The 21,898-nt window shown below is 42.4% G+C and overlaps 1 protein-coding gene across 3 annotated transcripts in view; it reads right to left on the reverse strand.

Annotated features, from left to right (window-relative positions):
- RIMKLB (ribosomal modification protein rimK like family member B) overlaps window positions 1-20,603 on the reverse strand; it is a 46,882-nt gene extending 26,279 nt beyond the window's left edge. For 2 of the 3 annotated variants that reach the window (XM_065645778.1, XM_065645761.1), the window contains exons 1-3: window positions 20,437-20,603; window positions 18,663-19,174; window positions 10,672-10,892 (exon numbers count right to left, since the gene is read on the reverse strand). In XM_065645778.1, coding sequence (XP_065501850.1) covers window positions 10,672-10,846 — 175 coding nt within the window. In that variant the 5' untranslated portion in view covers window positions 10,847-10,892; window positions 18,663-19,174; window positions 20,437-20,603. Of the gene's footprint in view, window positions 1-10,671; window positions 10,893-18,662; window positions 19,175-20,208; window positions 20,286-20,436 lie in introns of those variants that run through there. The other variant, XM_065645769.1, reaches the window with a different exon arrangement.
- Between the last annotated feature and the right edge of the window lie 1,295 nt (window positions 20,604-21,898).

Here is a 21,898-nt window from a genome sequence, read left to right on the forward strand (position 1 = left end):
CCCCACAATCCCAAACCACTTTCACTCTTCTTGTCCCCACTACATTTGAATGGAGTCATTTACTTCATTCAGTTCTTCATGTTACTGAGAGGACGTATAACCAACATGAAAGAAAAACTCCATTTTAAATTGTGTGCTCAGACCGAATCATACTCCACTCCACAGCAGACAAGGCCACAACACCAGAAGTCCTTTTTCTGCATAATGCAAGAGTTATGTTTCCAATGTTTTAGCTGTGAAGCTTAAACAGGCCTCTAAGATGCTTAACAGACCATTTTTTGAAAGGGTAATAATTTGGGACAAATTTATGTCTGCGTTCACAGCTATAACAAGCAAAAGCCACTTCAGCCAAATTGAGTTCCTGTTCCAAGCTAGTTCTTCCAAAAACAGCCTTACAAATTCAGGGGAAAATAGAAATATAAAAACAAATTATTTTTTCCTTGAAGCATCTTCCTTCCACTGAATCACCTTGCAGGAAATTTTCAAAAACTCCCTCAAAAAGACAATTAAGAGTTAAGGGGGGGGGGAGGGCAGAGAATGGGACAAATTATAAGCAATAAAAGTCTGGTTTATAATGGAAAGTTTCGGGCCTTTGTAATGTTAAGATGGGTGACATGAGGGCCATCCACAGGGTCAAAAAACACGTCATACAATGCTTCCTCAGATACATTATGTTGCTTAAGAACAGAATCAGTACTAAAACCCAAGATTTCCTTGCCCACTAAGCAAAGTATCAGTTTCATATCAGCGTCACCTGCCTGGCCAACAGATGAAACCATGGTTTTGTTGTGTTTCAGATGTAAGAGGGAAAGTAAGCAATTTGCTCTTCTTATTGGAAAGCGGGGAAGAAGGCATTACAGATTAGGACATCTCATCCATTTACCATCTTGAGTGTCTGAAATTGTACTTTTAAATAAATCCTGACTTTCACGGGAAGTAAACATCATGTCAGTACATCACCAATTTCAGCAGTTAGGTCACCCACTCAGATGTCAAAGCATAAAACAAGCAAATTATGTTAGAAACACTAGTCTTAGTACACAGAAGCAAGGAGCTAGCATAGTCATAGGCATAAATCAAGTCTTCTACTTACTGTGGTGCCTTAGATAAATCTCTTAACTTTCCTATATATTGTTTCTGCATTGGTAAACATGGCAAACCATTGCATTTGCACTACAAGAACAGAGGATTTAATCTGTGTTTTCAATAAGTCCTAAAATTTTCAGATTGATATTATTTGGGGACTACAGAATAAAACAGTTACACAACTGAAAAAAAAAAAAGTCATGCAATCTCAATCTCCAAAAACTCTCTACTACTGATAGGTCAGACTCTTCCGTATTGAAATAACATATACATTTATGTTACATCATGATATATGGTACTGTCTTTTTGTAAAATACTGTTTGAGCAAATGGTCCAAATACGGCAAAACCAAGCTAACAAAAACACTAAAAGCCAAGATTCCCTTGAGTGTCAAATTTAATTCTTCTAATCTATTTAAGTAATGTTTCTACCAAAAATTAAATCCTCAGATGATTCTCAATTGAGGATCTAAGCAGCTTCAACAGCTAATTGAAAATTTAAGTCAGTAATTTTTATTGGGGGTAGGGGAAAGCAAGAAAATCAATTCATTAATTCAAGACCTTCACAGTACTATTTTGAGCATAAAAAGAAACTTGGAAGAAGCAGCCTGACTATTCACACTAGGTTCACAAAGGGATTTTGCTAATTTTCATAGCAAGCGTTTGGTGGAGGTGGACATATTCTTTTACTTTAACATTCAAGGACAGTTACTTGGATATGGATTGCAAATATTGACACAGTCATTAGGCTACAGAGTCTTCCTAAGTTGGTCTCTCTTCATATCAGTCTGGTTTGTGTTACATAAAGCAAATATCTATACCAGATCAAAAACTAAAATATTACATCCCTAAGGTCAGGGCATGAACCTGGAAGAAATACACTTGTATTCCATTACTCACTCCATCTAAGACAGAAGTCCTAAAAGAAGCCTCTTACACCCAGGTAAATGCCCCAAACTCCAGGGAAGGCTCAGAGTGACGTGCTTGTGAAGCTCTGGAAAGAATGTGGGAAGTGACTGACCATACCTGTGGCAAAGAAAGCTGATCTTATACTATGACAAAAGAAACCAGAAAGTGGCTTTCAAGATAAGGGGTTGTTACGGAGGATTGGCTGACTCTCAGTTGAGTGTATCAACTAGTCCAGGAGAGCAGCAAGAGCCTGAATGTCTTCCTGAGATAACTAGACCAGCATGGGGGAGCATACACAGGGCTCAGCCCAACCTAGAGTATAAAAACTGGACCACCCAAAAAAGCTTTGAAGAGAGCAACAGGCTTGAGCTGGCTTAAACCTCCTCATGCCTTCCCAGAGACTGAGGATGCCCAGTGTTGTGACGGTGAGCATACTGGAGAAACCTATAACAAGAAACATGTTTGCATTGCAATCCAACAGTTCTGGCTATACTACTTACTTATTTCTATTCCTAAACTACTCCTCAAACAATAAATAATTTTCTATTCTGAACAACTAAAGGCAACACTTACATAACTTTTTACAAACAACCTCCCCTTCTGTCCTTGCAAAAACTTACATTAAAAGGAAATCCCCCTCCAAAAGCCCCACAGCATTGTACCAACATGACAACAGGCTAGATACCTAGACGACACTTTCAAATCAAGTTCTTAGAACTCAAGGGAAATAATTATTATCTTCTGACTGCTATGTTTCCCTAACAGATCTAACTCTTCTTTAGACAGAAACTGCCAAGAAACAGGATTTGATAGCATGGATTTTGAGCATATTATTTCAGTGATGTTACATTACAACTATCACTGTAAAAAAAATCATCTACCCTATTTACTATCTCAGTGCAGCCCACCTCCCTTCTCAGCTAAAAAATCCAAGAGAGAATACTGGCATATCTAGTCTTTTTACCTTACTCCTTGCCAAAATAGATCAAATCACTAGTCTGTAGCTACCAATATCTGTTCTGCCACGATGCCAGTACTGGGCATGTTCAGCTTCCAATATTTCTAGCTATATCATGCAACATCATGTGTCTGAAATAGAGAGAACTTTCTTCATGTTCAGCACACAGTGCAAGTATTCCACTGGATTACTTTTTTTACTTTAGTTTAGAAAGGAGCACATTCCTCTCCCCTCTCTTCCACAAAAATATATTCCCCGGGGTCTAGAAGCCAAACTCTTCACCTTCAGTTTCACTGAAAGGAAAAAAAATAAAATGGAAGCATGCCATCTCCGGGAAAACAAACAAACAAACAAACAAACAAACAAAACTACATTTTACTCGCAGATGTGTCGAGATGAGTAACAGGCACAGCAAGACCGTCTCCAGTTCAATACTTGCACTGTATCGAAGTACAGAGCAAGAAAACCTTTCTGTATGATAGGAAAATCCTTCATATTAGTTAAAGGAGTTAAGCAGGTAATTAGTGTAATTCTAGCAGGGTTTCTCTGACAACATGAGCAGAATACCTTTGTTTCTAGGTATTCTGCTCATATTGTCAGAGCACATATAATACATTCCACTTACCAAAGTTTGCTTAAACTTTTGACTTTTTGGCATTTTAAAACTCTGTATCACACTCTTAATCCTGAAATGGACTGGACCTCTAAATAGATATAGAAATCATGTAAGCTTTTCCATTCAAAGAACAACCATTAAAATGACAACATCACAGATTTTTGTGACTTTGCAAATATTAATTATTTACAATACAAGGAAATTAAAAAATGAGTGATAGTTTTGTTAGTGACACTTTTTTTTTGTTCTCCTTTTCATGCAACAAAGGGCAGATACAAAAGGAAACTGTAATTCTTGAAACCAGTATTTCACCACATTTTATATATGAAGTTTATAAGAATAAGAAAATAAAGGGACTTGTCCACAGCCACTGGCACTCCTAGAAGTCTATAACTGTTAAAACACAGGTCTGCACACTGGAAGACCCATCTCAACACCAAACAAAGTTCAGCAGTACCAGTCTCTCTAATATTCACAGTCATTGAGGATCAGTCAGCTGCCCATCATTCACAAATGGATAAAAACTGGACTTTGAGAAAACTCAAGCTACTGTCATTGCTTAAAGAACAGGTAATAGAGTACTTCTCTGATCACAAATCCAGTAAAGCAAGCACAGTTATCAGTTTCATAATGTAAGCTTTTTGCATCAATACTTCTGGTATTGATACTTATGGTATCTCCTAATCTCTCACACCTCAACACACACACTTTGCCCTCCTGATTTGAGTCCTGCAGCACACCACTGCTTGTACAGTCATGTTGTTACCTGCCTGGACGGACTGATGCGGCATTAAAAAATACCCTCCACCAAGAAGAGGCTGATTTGGTTTAAAACTACATCAGTATGCAGACACGGTTCGCAATGCAACTGCTCAGACAATTGTGCCAGCACAACTCAGGTGACACAGCACTGGAACAGAGATTGTTGGAAAAGTGACACACAAATCCCCAACCAGTTAAAGACTGTCTTGTGAAACGTTAGGCTATTTTTCGTTTCTTGACCGTGGAAACACCTCTTTCATTCCCGCTTTTGTCTTTTTTAAATTGTTTTTCCCCCAGATGGCCATTCCTGAGAATTCTTGTAACAATTAAAAATCTGGCAATGCTTTCTGACACTTTCAGATATGATGACATGCATGTATGTTCAACATGATGTGCCCTACAAGTCTGATTTTCCTGGCTGACTGTTCTAAAATATGTGCAAATGAAAAACTTCAGTCCTTAACGCAGCCCTCTGAAATGACCATAATAAAATATTTCCATGCAGAAACATTCTTAGCACTCCACCTTGCAAAAGTAGCTTTGGACTGAGCCCATATCTACCACTGATGACATAATGGCATTTACTGAAGAAACAGAATGATTTTGAGAAGATGAAAATTAATTGTTAGCTTCTGCTATTTAGCATCAGGTTGAGATAATATGCAATCATTCATGTAAGAATAGAAATCCCTGCTAATAAGGAAGAAAAATGCAAGGACACTCAAGGACACAGTATAAATCCCTTTCTTCCTTCTTAGGCATCATAAGAAAGTTGTGTTTGGTGTCACAATTCTGAAAGAAAACAATTTTTCCTACAACATGTGGCAGCTGTTAGTATGCACTGTTATTAAACTATGTTTCTATGCTAGTAAGGCAAACATTTGAATTGCTGTTTTTTCTACTCAAGATGTGTTTGTCTGGGGTATCTAATGTTGGGGTGGTCACGTAGTCACCCCACCTCTAAATACAGCTGCCATTCCAGAATCCCCTCTATATGGTCCATAACTACCTACTAGTAATGCTTATGGCTCAGTAAGGTTTAACAGCCATCAGACTGGCAAGTGATTGGCTTCCACAGTGAAAGAACACCAGAAACACTTTTAAGTGGTTCTCAGCCCAGCACTTAGAAAAGCACAAAATTCACTTCATGTGTAACCACCTTCCAGCCCTTTGCACACAATGCAGTTTCTTCTCTAGCTCTCGCTATTGAGTTACAAACCAATTTCCCACCTCTGCAGAGAAAGTAATGGCTGCTCTGGCTTTTAGTAGCAGGAAACAGGCCAACTCTGCAGTGCTCAACAAGGCACCTTGCCAAGCACACTTGCCTCTGCTCCACCACTCCGAGCCATTGCTGCACACTGCAGGAAAAGCTCTTGCACAAAGGTGCACCACTGCACTAACAAGTGTCAGCGGACTGCTGAAACTGTCAGCAGAAAGAGAAGGTGCTTATATTCCCTATCATGTGATAGAAGATGGTCTTCAGGTGACTTCAAGATGATTCAAAAATATTAGGAGTTTTGATATTTTGAAATAGCAACCGTTTTGTAGATGTAAAAGCCCTCTCCTCTCATGGATCTAGCTGAGAGTGCTTTTCTTAACACTACACTGAAAACACAGGAATTTGTTATCCAACCATACCATTTTTTCCCCAGCTTTCTACAGTTTACAGAAATCTTTGAACTGCCCTGATCCCTCCATGTTTATTTCCAATGCTACCTAACCCACTGTGAGAAAACAAAAAATCAAAGATCACAACTGTTTCTTACTATCTCAGAGCAAATTAGAAAGACAGATCATATGAAACAAAATCAGATTTTGCAAGATTAAAGGCTTAAACAAAATAGTGACTAATATTGCAAATTTCAGGCCCATAAAGGAAACCCAGATGCCTAAACTAGCACACCAGCAATCATTACCAAGTTAAAAGAATCTATCTTCTAAAGATCTTCTCTGCAGAAAAATGAAGAGAAGGGATCAGTTCCCAGAAGTGATTCATCTGGCTTAAGAAAAGCTAGCTGACCATGCACAAAGTGTTACTGTTTAAGAACGGATGAATATTATGTCCTTTTTATTCCTCACCTAGGCTGATCACTTGTTTTTACATTCCCAAAAGAAAAGCCAAGACAATCTTAGGAAAAGTTCACACTTTGTTTTACACTTTAGGACACTCCAATTCCACTCACTCCAGCATCTTTAATAATTGAAAGTTCATGAAAGCAACTTGCCTTAAAAATATTTTCCTTCACAGGACAGTATCAGAAAATATGGAGATTCCAAAAACTTCAAAGGAATTGGTAAGTTGCTGGCTCAGTGATCTCCAACTTCTGCTACTCTGGCAGCAAAGAATTTTAATGAAGATATTCTTGTATATAATTCTAACAAAGGAATGATCCAAATTTCCCTAGCATGTTCTTCACCAACAAACAGTTTTTGAACTTTAAGCATCCCAACCACAAGAAAATTCCTCTCTTTTATAGTATGCCTTGAAGCTACAACTAAATCAATATAAATAGGAACCATAAATAGAGCAACCCCATTCTCCCCTGCCCTCATGTACTAGAGCTAGCAATTGTGTGACCACAAAATGGGTTGATGCACCAAGCTATTCCAACAGAAAATTGTTAATTATTTGGGCAGAGTTAGTGTTCCATTGCATTAGCCAACTCAACTCACGCATATGCCAGATCTTTCCAACGAGCTAAGAATTGGTCAGCCATTTTGAACTAGATTAGCTTGGCTACATGAAAGCAAACCAAGAGAGACATGAAGTCCTTAAATAAGTCAAGCAGCAACAGCAAGGCTGGAAAAGGACAAGAGGAACACGGCTGCTCCATTCTGCAGTAGGTCATACTAGACTGGTTTAGCTTCAAGAATTTAGCTGTTAAGAAATGTAGGCTACAGCCACATCATAGTTTGAGTTAGTTTAAATCAGAACAGCTGCAATACCACCCTCCACTTTTTTCCATACATGCATTCTTGTCCACTCCTGTGCACCAATGTTGTGTACGTCTGATTTAGTAACCATTTTAGCAGATTCACCTACCAAAGCAGCAGACAAATATTCCTTGTTTGATGCAGCTTGACTTTGCCACTTAACTCAGCTTTTGCCTTGGAGATCTATACAGTACTACTGCCAGCGTGCAAAGGAAACATGAATACGTGATTCAGGTAAGCAGGCACTTACTTAAATAAGGCGTAAACCACAGTTACTTTCAAAAACTACTTGTTGAACTTAAACTATTTCCAAAACAGTTTAAGCATAAATCGGTTTAAGAGTTTCATTTTAAACTTAACAGAAAAACTTTAATTCTACATCTCTTAACTTGAATTTACAATCATTTTTGGACTCATGCTGTGTTGAGACACCTAACAAGCATCTTGAGCTGCATAAGGGTTCATCATGTGGCCAGTAATACTGGGGCTGTGAGGGGTGCTTGGCAAGCTGGGTCATCCCAAGTTTTGGATGCTGAAGAAAAGGAACCAGCAGCGACTGCTGGGGCTACACTGTTGGCCTACCTGGGAATCCAGCCACGCTTCCCATCCAGCCCTGCCATGCAGCAGAGTAATGCCCTGAGGAGTCTCTACTGCTGTGCCCAATGACTGAAACAACCCTCCCTCTCCTTTCGTCATGTCAGGTACACGGCAAATCTTACCGTTCTCTAACATACAAAGATTTTGTAAGAGTCTCAGCATCACAGTTGTTTTCCACGTCTGCCTTTGGCTCTGGGCTTCAGTGATATTTACATCGTGCTCTACTGCCAAGGTGTACACCACATAATTGGTAGAAGGGTCAATTTTGAATTTTGGTATGTATATCACTGTTCTGCTCAGTTTTCTAAGCTTTAGAAGTGTCTTTTCCACTCTGCTTTACCTCTGTGAGGTAAATCATTTCAAGCTTTTTCATGTCCTATGCTGAATTTTTGGCCTCTGAAGTCTTCAGCCAGGTTCCTTACGGTCAGCAAGTCCACAAAGAAGTATCACTGATTATATCATCTACAGAAATACCACATTTTTAAAGTTTAAATAGCATCCTGTAATTTCCAACTTTACTTTGTAAAGTTAACATGCTTTTCACAATTTACTTAAGAAATTGCCTAGGTTTTAAAGGAGAAAAAAAGCTCTAATCACATGAGTATGTGAAAACCTATTACTTCCTCCAATACCATGTATTACCATCAGTTTGAGCCCTGTATTGCTACGCTTTCAAGACAAATAACGGTACAACTGGAAGCAAAAAAAGGTTATTAACCACTAAAGATCACTTCATCAACTCCTCTATGTTGTACAAGATTTTACTCAACCTGGATGCCCCACACAACAGTACATATCAGAAAGGGTACAGAATGCATTATCTCCTGGATTTTGTTCCAGGACACCTTTTCCTAGGCCTGCTGAAGACTTTAACAAGGAAAATGAAACACAAACCTTTTGCTTGTGTTCACCCCCAGAATTCTATATCAAAACATGCAAGCAAGCACTAGTAAAAAGAAAACTGGAAAAATTAAGAGAGAAGATTTTTAATCGTTCTGCAAGGTAACAAGTTGTTTGAGATAAGAAACCCCCCCACTCCCCCGAAAAAAAAATCACAATTAGCTAGTCCAGATCATTTATAAGGAAATTTATATTTGCAATCTTTCAGCATTTCTATCTCACTCCTTTTCAAAACGTCTGTTATTTACATAGTTTTGAATGAACACTTTCTATGAAAATTGTTTCCTTTTTTTGCTTTCTCTTTCTAGTCAATTCCTTAATTTCTCTCATTCTTATATTACACATTCCTCAGTATTAGTTTTCCAAATTGCATACTTTATCTTTTCTTCTTTCAATAGATGCAGCATGAGAAGACATTAAATGGAAGAGACCAGAAAGGCCCACAATTCATGCTTGCCGTATTTAATTCCCCAAAAACAGGGAGAAGACAAGAAAGAAGAAAATATCACCAAGAAATAGCAATACTGAAATGCTGAAGGACCAGTCATGCCTCTTAGCGGCTTCAGCTACAGTCCAAGACAGCTGCCTTCACAGAACACACTGTCCAAAGGACAGCACACTTAGAGCAGTAAGATGTTCAGACTTTCTGACAAGAAGTTGCCTTGATTTGACGACAGCCTACAGAATATCAAATCTCTCATAAAAATCATGGACACCTCAGAATAAAAGACACAATACAAAAGTTTAGTAATACCAGAATAAAAAATTCTGGTTTTCCACGCATTTGTTTTATGCTTGATTGATTCATGCCACATTAAGGTAAAAATTCTGACCAAAGTTCTTCCCCAGAGTCAGTTTTAAGATTTCCCTCCTATACAGATTCCCCAATAAGGAACAAAGTAAAAGGTCATACAGCAGCCTCTTCTTCAGGGCTGAGGGTACTTTTATATTTTCTTCCCACACAGAATTATTCTAATACAACTTTCAGAAATATAATTCTTCCCTGGATCTCCAGGGATTTTTTTCTTGACTGATATACAGAGAAGAGAAATGGAAAAGGTAAAGTTACAAAACAATACTTCAGTCTCATTCCTTTAGGAAATCCAAATGTAAAAGTTGAAAAAAATATATAATAGCATTACACAGCTTGACATTGATAGTATTAATATTCTTCCTATAACATAAGCTTACAATCTACAGAATCGTTTTACTTAACATTTCTAACACATCTTAATGTCTTGCTTTTCCCTTTTTAATCACCACAGAAGAAAAAAAGCTAATTGGAAAACAGAACATAAATCTCACAATTTAGTTTAAAACACTGTAAGTTGTAATACTAATTCAAATTATTCTGATGCATACACTTTGGTTTTCAGCCCTGTTCTTTTTTGGCATATATGTAACTACACAGCCATGAAGAAGCATACTTTAGTTATGCCACATTATTACCTCTAGCTCCACGAAACTCTGTACTATCCATTGTAAATTCTTTTTATTTCAAATGTGTTTGTTATCTTGGAGTCAGAACACAAACAGAATAAAAAAGTCCCTCTGAAATTCTTAAATGTAACCCATAAACTTCAAGTACCTATGCAAAAATGAAATTCCATTATTTCTTAATTCAGAGGTCCCACAGTCCTGATCCTGGAATCAACGAACTAAAGCAACCCTTCTCTCTGTTCTACAGAGAGAGGCAAAAATAGTTCTAATGCAAATTAGCAAAATTAACAATTATATTTGATTATCACAATAAACGATAAAGAACATGATACCATGTACATTTACATGATTTATACTATGTATGGTAGTATGGCATGCATGGAATTAATTATAAAGAGTATAGATGCTTGATTTTACAATCTTTTCCCAAATATCCTTTCAGCATATTCCCAGACTTAGCTCATTCTCACCAAGATTTCCATCCTCAATGGTCAGCACCACTTCATCCATCACCAAGGCCCGAAAATCCAGCTCCTCTTCACAGCACTTGGCCTTCAGAGCTCTCAGGATCTCCTGCTGAGGGTAGTCTTCTCTGATGCGACGGTCTGTTAAGAACCACAGCCTGGGAGCAACTGAACTGCACATCTTGGACTTTTCTTGCAACCTTCAAGGTTTTCTTTCAATGGAACTTCTAAACAGTGGAGAAGATAAGACTGTTATACATCGGTTCATGTTCCCCACTCTACCAAGTCCTGCTCCCCCTGCGCAAGTCAGTCCTTTTCAATGGAGTGTAATTTCCAACCTCCGTGTGAGAAGATAATGTCTAACCCTAATCTGCAACAGAAGTAACAACAGAAACAAATCAATTTATATTCAATGGAATGTAAATGCTAAAAAAAAGGTTTTGGTCCTCATCCTAGTTTCATCCACAAGAAGCACACACTTGACATAACTGCTGGCACTGGCACTAAAATCCCCCTTTCTTGACAGTACAAAGAGGCACGCCAAGGACTGCAAACATTTTGAATGGCCATCTCTGAAGGTCAGAATTTCAACTTCATAATTGGTATAATTCCTTGCAATTGGAAATAACTCAGCCCTAGGTACTGCTAAAACACTGCTGACAGACTTGATGTATCCCTTTTTATCATATATGGAAGACAACAGAGTGTCAGAAGAAAGGAAGAAATCCATTAAAAAAGAATTTTCCACGTAAGTATTTCAAGACTGATTTGCTCTTGCATATACTTCACATCTACTGTGAAAGATATTTAGTATTATCCAAGAACATATTAAGGGGAACACCAATGGAACAAGGAGCATCGACAAAATGTTAAGAATACTGAACATTAATACATGTAACCTAAAGCAAAATCAAGGTTTGAATCTCAGTGCTAGCTCTTTCTTGCTCCAAATTAAAAAACAACAACAAAAAATCACCTTTATACATAAACAGTACTAATGAATTCAGCACCAGAAACAGAAAACATCGCTGAAATTGAAGAATTTCAATGGTGTTACAAGTGATAACAACTGGGTACTTCTCCTTTCACTTTGAATGCAGAGGATTTGGACTACTTTTGACTATATACATTACATTAATGAACACACTCAAGAAAAACAAAAAGCGGTACGGTGTAGAGAAAAAGAATTTTGAAGAAAAACATAGCTTACATGAGTTTCAAACACAACTGAGCTCTGGGACAGAAACAGGCATTTTGCCTAGTAGTCCTACCAACAGGACCTGGTATCTGCAGAAAATGTAAATGCAGAAAGACCATAGGTATACAACTGCTTTCATTTAATATTACAAAGAATTTTAGTTTCTGCAGTAGGTCTTGGGACGACCAGATTGGTTTGCTACAATTATAAGAACAAGGTGATTATTTTTATAATTAAAATCCAAGTTTTTTCTGCTAGTACAGCTTATTCTTAACAAGAAGATTTCATAGAATCACAGAATCATTTTGGTTGGAAGAGACACTCAAGACCATCAAGTCCAACCATAACCTAACTCGAGCACTAAACCATGTCCCTAAGAATCTTAACTACACATCTTTTATACACCTCCAGGGATGGTGACTCAACCACTTCCCTGGACAGCCTGTTCCAATGCCTGACAACTCTTTCCGTGAAGAAATTTTTCCTAATATCCAATCTGAACCTTCCCTGGGACAACTTGAGGCCATTTCCTCTTGTCCTATCACTTGCTACTTGGGACAAGAGACCAACACTCTCCATGCTACAACCTCCTTTCAGGTAGTTGTAGACAGCGATAAGGTCTCCCCTCAGCCTCCTTTTCTCCAGGCTAAACAGCCCCAGTTCCCTCAGCCACTCCTCATCAGACTTGTGCTCCAGGCCCCTCACCAGCTTCGTCACCCTCCTCTGCACTCTCTCTAGTACCTCAATGTCCTTCTCATGATGAGGGGCCCAAAACTGAACACAGTATTCAAGGTGCAGCCTCAGCAGCGCCAAGTACAGTGGGACAATCACCCCTCTAGTCCTGCTGACCACACTATTCTTGATACAAGCCAGGATGCTGTTGGCCTTTTCGGCCACCTGGGCACACTGCTGGCTCATATTCAGCTGGCTGTCAATCAACACCCCCAGGTCCTTTTACTCTAGGCAGCTTTCCAGCCACTCTTCCCTGAACCTGCAGCATTGCCTGGCGTTGTGACCCAAGTGCAGGACCTGGCACTTGGCCTTGTTAAACCTCACACTATTGGCCTCAGTCCATTGATCCAACTGATCCAGATCCCTCTGTAGAGCCTTCCTACCCTCAAGCAGATCAACACTCCCACTCAACTTTTTGTCGTCTGCAAACTTACTGAGGGTACACTCAATCCCCTCATCCAGATCATTGATAAAGAGATAAACAGAACTGGCCCCAATACTGAGCCCTGGGGAACACCACTCGTGACCGATCGCTGACTGGATTTAGCTCCATTCACAACTCTTTGGGCCTGGCCCTCCAGCCAGTTCTTTATCCATCGCAGAGTACACCCATCCAGGCCCTGAGCTGCCAGCTTATCCAGGGGAATGCTGTGGGATACGGTGTCAAAGGCCTTACTGAAGTCTAAATAGACAACATCCACAGCTTTTCCCTCATCTACTAGGTGGGTCACCTTGTCATAGAAGAAGATCAGGTTGGTCAAGCATGACCTGCCTTTCATAAACCCATGTTGACTGGGCCTGATCTATTGCTTGTCCTGTTTGAGCCGTGTGATGTCACTCAGGACAATCTGCCTCATGACCTTGCCTGGCACCAAGGTCAGAATAACAGGCCTGTAATTCCCCAGATCCTCCCTCCAGCCCTTCTTATAGATGGGCATCACATTTGCCAACTTCCAGTCAACTGGGACCTCCCCGGTTAGCCAGGATTGCTGATAAATAAATGAAAGTGGCTTGGTGAGCACCTCTGCCAGCTTCATCAGCACCCTTGGATGGATCCCATCTGGCCCCATAGACTTGTGAGTGTCCAAGTGGTGTAGCACATCGCTAACCATTTTCTCTTGAATTATTGGGGCTCCATTTTGCTCCCCGTCCCTGTCTTCTGGCTCAGGGGGCTGTGCACCTGGAGCACAACTGGTCTTACTATAAAGACTGAAGCAAGTGGCCATGTTTATTCCTGGCACTGAGAACCATAGTGACAACGACACTTTTTCCATTGCTTTGGTATATTAGGAGCAACAATAAAGCCAAGGACTGAAGTTCTTCATACTAACAGACTGAATGAAAGCAGAAGCTAGAGAAAGGCGATCACAGATCAGATCAGCCCTTGACAGCAGTCAAGATGCTCAAGGTAAAGCAGGATATGGAATGTTTGTTCCCAGCAGGAAAATGGGTTTAGGAGGTTGTAAAGAATATCTTTTGATATCTCAAAGAATCCCTTTTTCTTCAAAGCAGCTGAAAGTGAAAAGGGCAAGATGAGGCTTGGGCTTGCAATGGCTGATCCTGCCCCACTTTTCACTCTCTCAACAATGGACTTCTTTATATGGTAGTTTACAGAAAACGTCCTGGAACAACATCCTCAGCTATTAATTGGGACAAGCTGTATTTTTCAGAAGTGGCACTGCTATGGCACAGTTCAGAAGGCTTCTTGTCAATTTATCTTTATTTCTGCTATTTGAACAGATGACTGGGGAGACCAAACAGCCCCACCTACTGCCTCACTTTTGAAAAGCAGCTCTACCTAATGGGCTGGCTTACCTCCTTTTAAAAAACAGCTACATAACACTGGCTACATTTAAAAAATATATACTAGACAGACTTCGTCACAATAAAAAAAAAATCAGAAGCCATTACACATTTTCATCATGTTTGGGGTTTTTGAGATTTGTTCTATTTTGTTTTTTCCTCAGTACTGGTTCTAACACTGGTGCAAATAAACAAGTATTTTCCCTCCAGTAGCTTTCTCTCCATTTTTGCTTGCTCCTAGCCCTTGATTTCTTTGCCAACAGGGATCTGCTCTCATTTTTCACAAATTTCTTTTCTACATGGCCCCACCTCCACCCCCTTAAATCTGCAGAGACTGTGCCATCATCTCTCCCTGATTGCCATTTCAGCACTTTTTATTAAAAACCAGCAAAGGGTTGAAGAAGAAAAGTAAGATATATCCTTTTCCTTCCTCCATCTTTCTTCTATTTTTGTAAGAAGCTAGAGCAGCATCAAGAAGAACCATCCAGATACCTCAATTAGTACAGCAGGCATATAAAAAAATGACCTGTGTATGGGTGTTTATCTCCATCCTAATACTAGGTCTCATTTCCTCTAAATCTTTAAAGTTTTATAAATGTATATACAAAGGCTCACATCTCGTCATGAGGCAGGCAGGTAACAACCTCAAGTCTGGAGGCAGAGATTTAGAAACTCACTTTAGATCAAGCTACAAGTCAGTGGCAGAGACAGAAACTAGTAATCCTAATTATAGATTCCTTGACCGCCAACCCGATACCATATCTTTTTTCCACCTGGAGAAATATCTTTTTCATGCTAATATTCTGCTCCTAAACACAGAATCTACTTATCAGTTTCAACATCTCTTTCTAATCTCTATTTTGATTGTATAAGAAGACTCATAGAACACAAAACCTGCAATTTACCCTATTAACCCAAACATTTTAACAATCCCTCCCACATCCTCAAGAAAACGGCCTGTAGGAGGAAAGCTTCCCTTGCAGTCAGATGCAAAAGAGCACTAAGCTCTCAAGTTGGATACAATTTCCAGATTTTTTCCCTGAAAAAAAACTCCACCCATTTCAATCTGAAAGACACAGCCTCAGACAATGCTGGGTGTACATGGAACACTTCCTAATCCATGAGAGCATCTATTACAAAGTAAGTATAGTATATATAAGGGGAACAGCAGATGTTGAAGTGTCTTCAAGATGACTGGTTGAAAAGCAGTTTTCACTCAAAGCTACCATGGTAAATGAAGTACAAAGTTTGAAAAACTAACAGATTTATGAAATGAAAAGGAACAAAAAACATCATAAACTTAACTGCATAAAACAGACTGGGAGAGGTAAAAGGGTAACATCAAAGTGAAAATTCTATGATAAAAATCAAACTAGTTGTGTGTCACGCCAGCCAAGCAGTCACTGCTGCATCTGCTTCAGGAAGACGCAGTGTGGAACAGATTCTTAGCAAATTATAAAAGGAACAGGAACACTCATCTCAACTTCGAGCTATGGCACCCCTGTATTGCTTAAGCTAGGCTTTATTCTGGCATTCACACAGCAGCTTCCTCTCCTCCCCATCACACGCAAATGCATTTCCTCCTGCATTCCTCAAATCTGTAATACACCTTTAGCAGCTGTTCTAACCGAAGTATTCACTGTGCTACTTTTCTACTTTACATCACAGGTGAATATGTTTATTGACATAACAGGGAATTCGGCCAATCAGATCAGCTGTCCAGAGGGACCTGGAAATCTCTGAAGATGACTCTTTTTCCCTTGAAGGGGTCTTCTCTTCACAGAGAGAGCCTTAGACCTGCCTCCAGGATGGGAGATTGTCTCTATTGTCCATTTACTCCTTGTCCTGTCTTCAACACCCAAAAGCAAGAGAAAAACAGCCTACCCTCTTTTTCTTTTTCATCATGATGTATTTTCCCCTAAGCTGAATCAAGAAACCAATTATTAGGAGATACATAATAATACATTTACCTATTATTGATAAATGTTTAACAAAAAATATAGATAGTACACTAAAAGATCATTCCATATCCTTTCTATTCAGAATGTAACTACTGCATGCCTTCAGAAATTAAAAAGGCTAGGTTGTTTTTTTCCCTATGGGAATGACAAATGGAATCCCAGATGTTTTGTAGCATTAAGAATGAATGTGATCTAGCTATCTCAACTGCTTGACTTGTGACCTGATGTTGCAGTACGCTCCCACTGCCCATAGTGCAATCTGGGAAACAAGTTAGTGGAACAATTATTACCACCAGCCTCTCCCAAAATCACCTCTTTTCTATACCTTGGTTCAGACTCTCAGCCTGTTGTAGCACTGTGCAGCTAACACAACTCCATGGATTTCAGCAGTTTAATAGAGAGGTAAAACCTAATCTTAGTTTTAGCGTACCTCTAGGCACGTTTAATCCCTACGGCTCACGATAAAAAGAACAATAAAAATCTCACAGAAGTGAGAAGGAAAGACCAGAGATACTGACAGCCATGATTGCTATGGGAAATGGAGAACTACAAAGAATATAGCTACAAGCACTCACTTCACTATGAATAACAACGCACCTTCGCATTTATCATTAATGCATATTCCTTAATATTTGTTTGCAGAACAGTGTTATTCAAATTGGAAGAGCTATTTTACTTTCCTTTTTATCATATATTAGCTAAGGCTTGAAACAGAGTACACACTTCCAATAAACCAAATGTCTCTACCATTACAGCAGTTTCTAGAATGCTGTTTTGGAGGCCACACCTCAGTATGCTGAAGACCTAAGAACAGTTGGCAGATGCTTGTAAGTTATCTCCTTTAGGAGATACCTCAAGGCCGATTTGAATTATAAAGTCAATCGTAAGTAGCAGACTGGTTGAACAGTGAATGAAGGGTCATCTGGCATATGACCCAGCATATGATCCCTCACACACTGTCACGGAAGTCTCTGTCTCATCTTAATGAGAACAGAGCAGTATTTGAAACATCACAGAAATATTACTTCCTATGTCATAGGGAAAGCAGGTCTAAAAACAGTTCACAGCTGTTTCAAGTATAAAGCACAATTATTTTTTTCCACACATAGATAGCAGAATCATGATCATACAGAGAAAACCTGAAGGAAATAAGTACAGATGATGAATATAACCTATGGTGATATATACAGAGATAAAAAACTGTCATCTTGAACCACTTGTTCAAATTGCCTTAGAAAAATAAATCCAGGATAAAATCAACTCATTCTTTACACTGCTGCTTCATGATGATGCTTAAGGACAACCTCAAGGAAAATTCCTCTCTTACCTACCAGAGACTAGTTTTCCTAAGACTGTCACATAACTGTTTGAGAATCTTAGGAAAGAACATATTTTCTAAAATTGAAGCATCTGAAAAATTAAAATATTTATTTAAATGCATTTTATATAATATACTGAGCAGCTGCAGAGCAACCTGTCCAGTGCTGCTGCATTATCATCCGCCCTCTACACATGCATCGTAGAATTTCAAGTCACTGCAGGCAGGTGAACCCCAAACACACCTCTTTGAAAGCTCAGCACGGTATTCACCTCCTTTTCCCTGTGATATTTGTAGACTGCAACAGTCAAAGGATGTGGGAATATATTAACCGTTCCCATTCATTCCCAGTACGATCCCCCAGCCCTACAGACGGGCAACTTTACTCCCTGAGATGGCTTTCATCTGCTTGTCCCCACCTTTGCACTGAGTAACATTAAAGATGCTAGCAGCAATCCTTCCAAGCAAATTGCCTCTAAAAGGCAGACATCCACACACACATACCCCGCCTCATCTTTCCTCCTCTATGTTCATGCTTGCAAGTAGGTGATAACATTCCTCATTCACACACCCCAGTTCCTGATCTCCAGTGAATAATGTATTCTCCTCCTACTCTGCAACACTAGCCTGATACTGGTCAGCATCAGCTACCCTTCTACTTCGGTCTTAGCATTTTTTTTTAGCAGGCTCTCAGCTTTTTCACCCTCTTCCACTCTGCCCGTGCATGCATGCACGCCCGTGCAAATAAAATATCCATTTCCTCCCACATCAGCTGCTTTTCTGAAAAGAGGTTCTTCCACCTCTGCCCAGGTTCCCCTGCAATGTGGTACAATACAACCCACTCCTCCCCGATCCATGCGTACACAGCCAGTTTTCCCTCCTCCCTTCCCCCACCCCACTCTGTCTCTGTGCATGCTTCTCCTAGTGCCTGGAGTGGGGGAAGGGAAACATGCACTGTATGAATGAATGGGCTGAAGAGACTTACCAGAAATTTAGTGTGGAAGGAGTGGAAGACGAAAAAAGATACCAAAGATGGGTGCTTCCTTCAGTGTGCCAAGTGCTGCTTTAGTCCTGGATCCCTTGATGAGGTCACGTGTCTTGCTAGGTACCCCTTTTCCCGGATCCTCCACTAACCAAAAAGGGTGGCAAGGAAGTCTGGATGCCTCTCTGCACTGCACTCCAAAGGAGGGGAAGGTACTACTGAGGCTCCCAAAGCAAGCAAGGGCTGCTGATGATAACGTTCTGCTGGTACTATAACAGACAGGCAATGCCTAGCGGATGCCTTGGGGACCAAGATGGATTTCGGGTGGGGGGAAGGGGGAGTAAATGACTGTTAAAATAATTCCCAAATTGTCCTCCCCTATGGGTAAGGAAGGATGGGAAGGAGGAAAAAGAGTACCGGTGAAGAGCTGTAGCTTTCTATGTAAAATAGATTCAATCCTCGTATCTCTGCTTCCTCAGAACTAAACCCCTAAATGACTCTGAAGTCACCAACACCTACAGAGAAAAAAAGGAGAAACAACCCTATTAGACATAAACAAACATATAAAGGCATCTAATAAAGATAAACTAAATCTCAATGGAAGAAAAGGTACCATACAAGACAGCAAGCAAAGCCAAAAGAAAAAGATGGGATCAACACAATTTGGAGTAACGCGCAACTTCAAATAATTTACAGAAACACACTACCACAGAAACCCATTCTAAGGGAAGAAAAAAAAAAAGGTTAAGCAGTTTGTTCCTTTACTTAAGAATGTGCATTCAAATGAAAAATAAATCTGTATCTGCACGTGAACATATCAAGAAATGAAGTTCTAAAACCTACAAAAACTATTCCTATTTATTTGTGTCAGTCCTTAAACCCCTCCCCCAGAACAACATTTAGAATTCAGATGAGGAGACTGGAGAAAAGTATGTTTCAGGTCAGAAGCATATACTCCTATGCATTAGACCCCACTCTGCAACAGAAAACACAGTCGTTTATAAACGGTGACCAAAAAAAAAAAAAAAGGTCTAGAGGATGCCTGCTTAAATGATTAATTAAAAATTAACAGTCGCACACTTTGAAAACGGAGCCCCTGATAGATCCTACGCATTAGGTCATCCGTGTGCAATTAGCCCTTTAAATATCAGAAAACAAAAGAGAAGAAGCCCAGTTGTACAGATTTCGTTGTGAGGCACGACGGACACACACACTACAACATCACGTGAAAAAAATGCCCCCAGCAAGCGCAGATTTTCACATTCACGGGCACGGGAGCAGTTTTTCTCTCCCTTTCAGCGGCTGCTTGCATCCACGGACGCGTGTCAACACGCACACGGCGTGTAAGCGCGGGTGTGCAAGGCGGGAGGCAAAGAGGCGACGTCTCCCGCCACGCACCCGCAGCGATACACCCGAGCGCGACCCGCCGCGGAACACGCTGGGCGAGGCAAGGGCTCGGCGACCCGGCATCCGCGGCGCGGAGCCCCCTCCCGAGCACAACGAGCGGCCGCCGTTTTCCCTCCGCGAAGCGGCCCCGGACACCACCCACCTGGGCGCCCCGGCTGGCCGGCCCGCGCGGGCGCGGCGGGAAGGCGCCGGCAGTCGGAGCGCTGCTGCCCCGCTCCGCGCCCGGGGATGCACAATCACCATGGGCGCAGAGCGGCGGCGGGGCGGGACGGCACGGCTGAGGGGACGGTCCCAACCCCTGCCCGCCCCCCCCTCCCCGGGCACGGCGGACCCCACCCCGGGCTCGCACCCGCTCAGCCCGACATCTCACCCGCCCCGGGCACCGCCGAGCCCGAGCTTGAGGCGACCCGCAGGGGTCTGCGACGCCCCGCCGGCGCCCCCTCCCTCCGGCACTGGGCCCAGGAAGGGAAGCCGCGGGGCGAACAGGGCTCCGGTGAGACTCGCCCCTTCCTCCCCGCCGGCGGCGGTTGCGCGGCGGTGCGGTCCTAAAGGCGAGCGGGCGACGCGACGCGACACTCGCCCCCCCCGGCTTCCCCCTCCTCGGTGTCCCTCCTCCCCACGGCTGGGGCGAGGAGGCCGGCTGTTCCCTGCACCGACACCCCCGCCCCCCGCGGCCGCCGCTTCAGCCACAGCGCGGGCGCCACCGCCTCCTCCCGCGCTCGCTCCCGCCGCCTGACTGACGCGGCGGCGGCGCTAACGGCCGAGCGGCGCTGGCACCCGCTAGGGGAGGGGGCGCGAGGTGGGGCGCCCGGCTCCGGAGCCAAGCGGCCGCGGCGGCGCGCTCCAGCCGGACGCTCCGCGCGCCCCTCGGGGCCGGAGAGGGGCGGCCGGAGAGGGGCGGCCGGAGAGGGGCGGCCGGAGAGGGGCGGCCGGAGAGGGGCGGCCGGAGAGGGGCGGCCGGAGAGGGGCGGCCGGAGAGGGGCGGCCGGAGAGGGGCGGCCGGGCCAGCCCGAAGCGCTGCCCGTGCCCCGCCCGGTCTCCGGTGCGCCGGGGCTGGGCAGCGGCACCACACGCACGCTGAGGCCGCCCCTGCCTAACGGCCGAGGCCTCCTGCCCTTCTCCACCTGCCCAAGCCAGAGATTGGGTCACCACCTCACCCACCCCGCTGTGGCAGTGCCCGGCCCGAGCCGAGAGACGGCTCAAGCCGCGGCACCATGTTACTGGCGTGCCCGCCCGGCTTCTGCCGGCGCCCGCTCAGGCACCATGCAGCCCTGCCCGGCTGTGTAGGGCCATGCGCCCCACTTTGCGCCCCTTGGCTGCGAGCTCGTGGGTGCAGATGTGGTCCCACTGCCACGGGTGACTGGCTACAGCACAGCACAGGTAGCCGGCAGCCGCACCGTTGGGTGGTATGGCAAAACATATGACACCTGTTGCATTTGTCGCTGCTGCTGTTGGTAGGTGGCATGCAAAGCCAAAACCTTAGTCCTTCGTGTAATGGATAAATGTGAGACGTGTCCCACACACCACCTGCCATACGCCATCACATGTCTGACATACCCAGTGTGCAACTGGGGCTGCATCATCCATTGCTGGTATCATTTCTCTAAAATAAAAACTCCTGGCAACAAACAAATATGACACATCCAGTGTATTAACCAACACACCTTGTTTATCAGTTTCTGTGGCACACCTACTCAGTTTCCTCCATACCACACCCTTTTTATTCACTATATCATATTAGCTGTATATTCCACATCGAAAGCATGTTGCTCCCAAAACACACACCAAGCACACTTCGACACAAAACACCTGGTATACCTATCAGCGGTCCT

The sequence above is a fragment of the Caloenas nicobarica genome, chromosome 1 (genome assembly GCF_036013445.1).
Source record: "Caloenas nicobarica isolate bCalNic1 chromosome 1, bCalNic1.hap1, whole genome shotgun sequence".
In the NCBI taxonomy this organism is placed as follows: domain Eukaryota; kingdom Metazoa; phylum Chordata; class Aves; order Columbiformes; family Columbidae; genus Caloenas; species Caloenas nicobarica.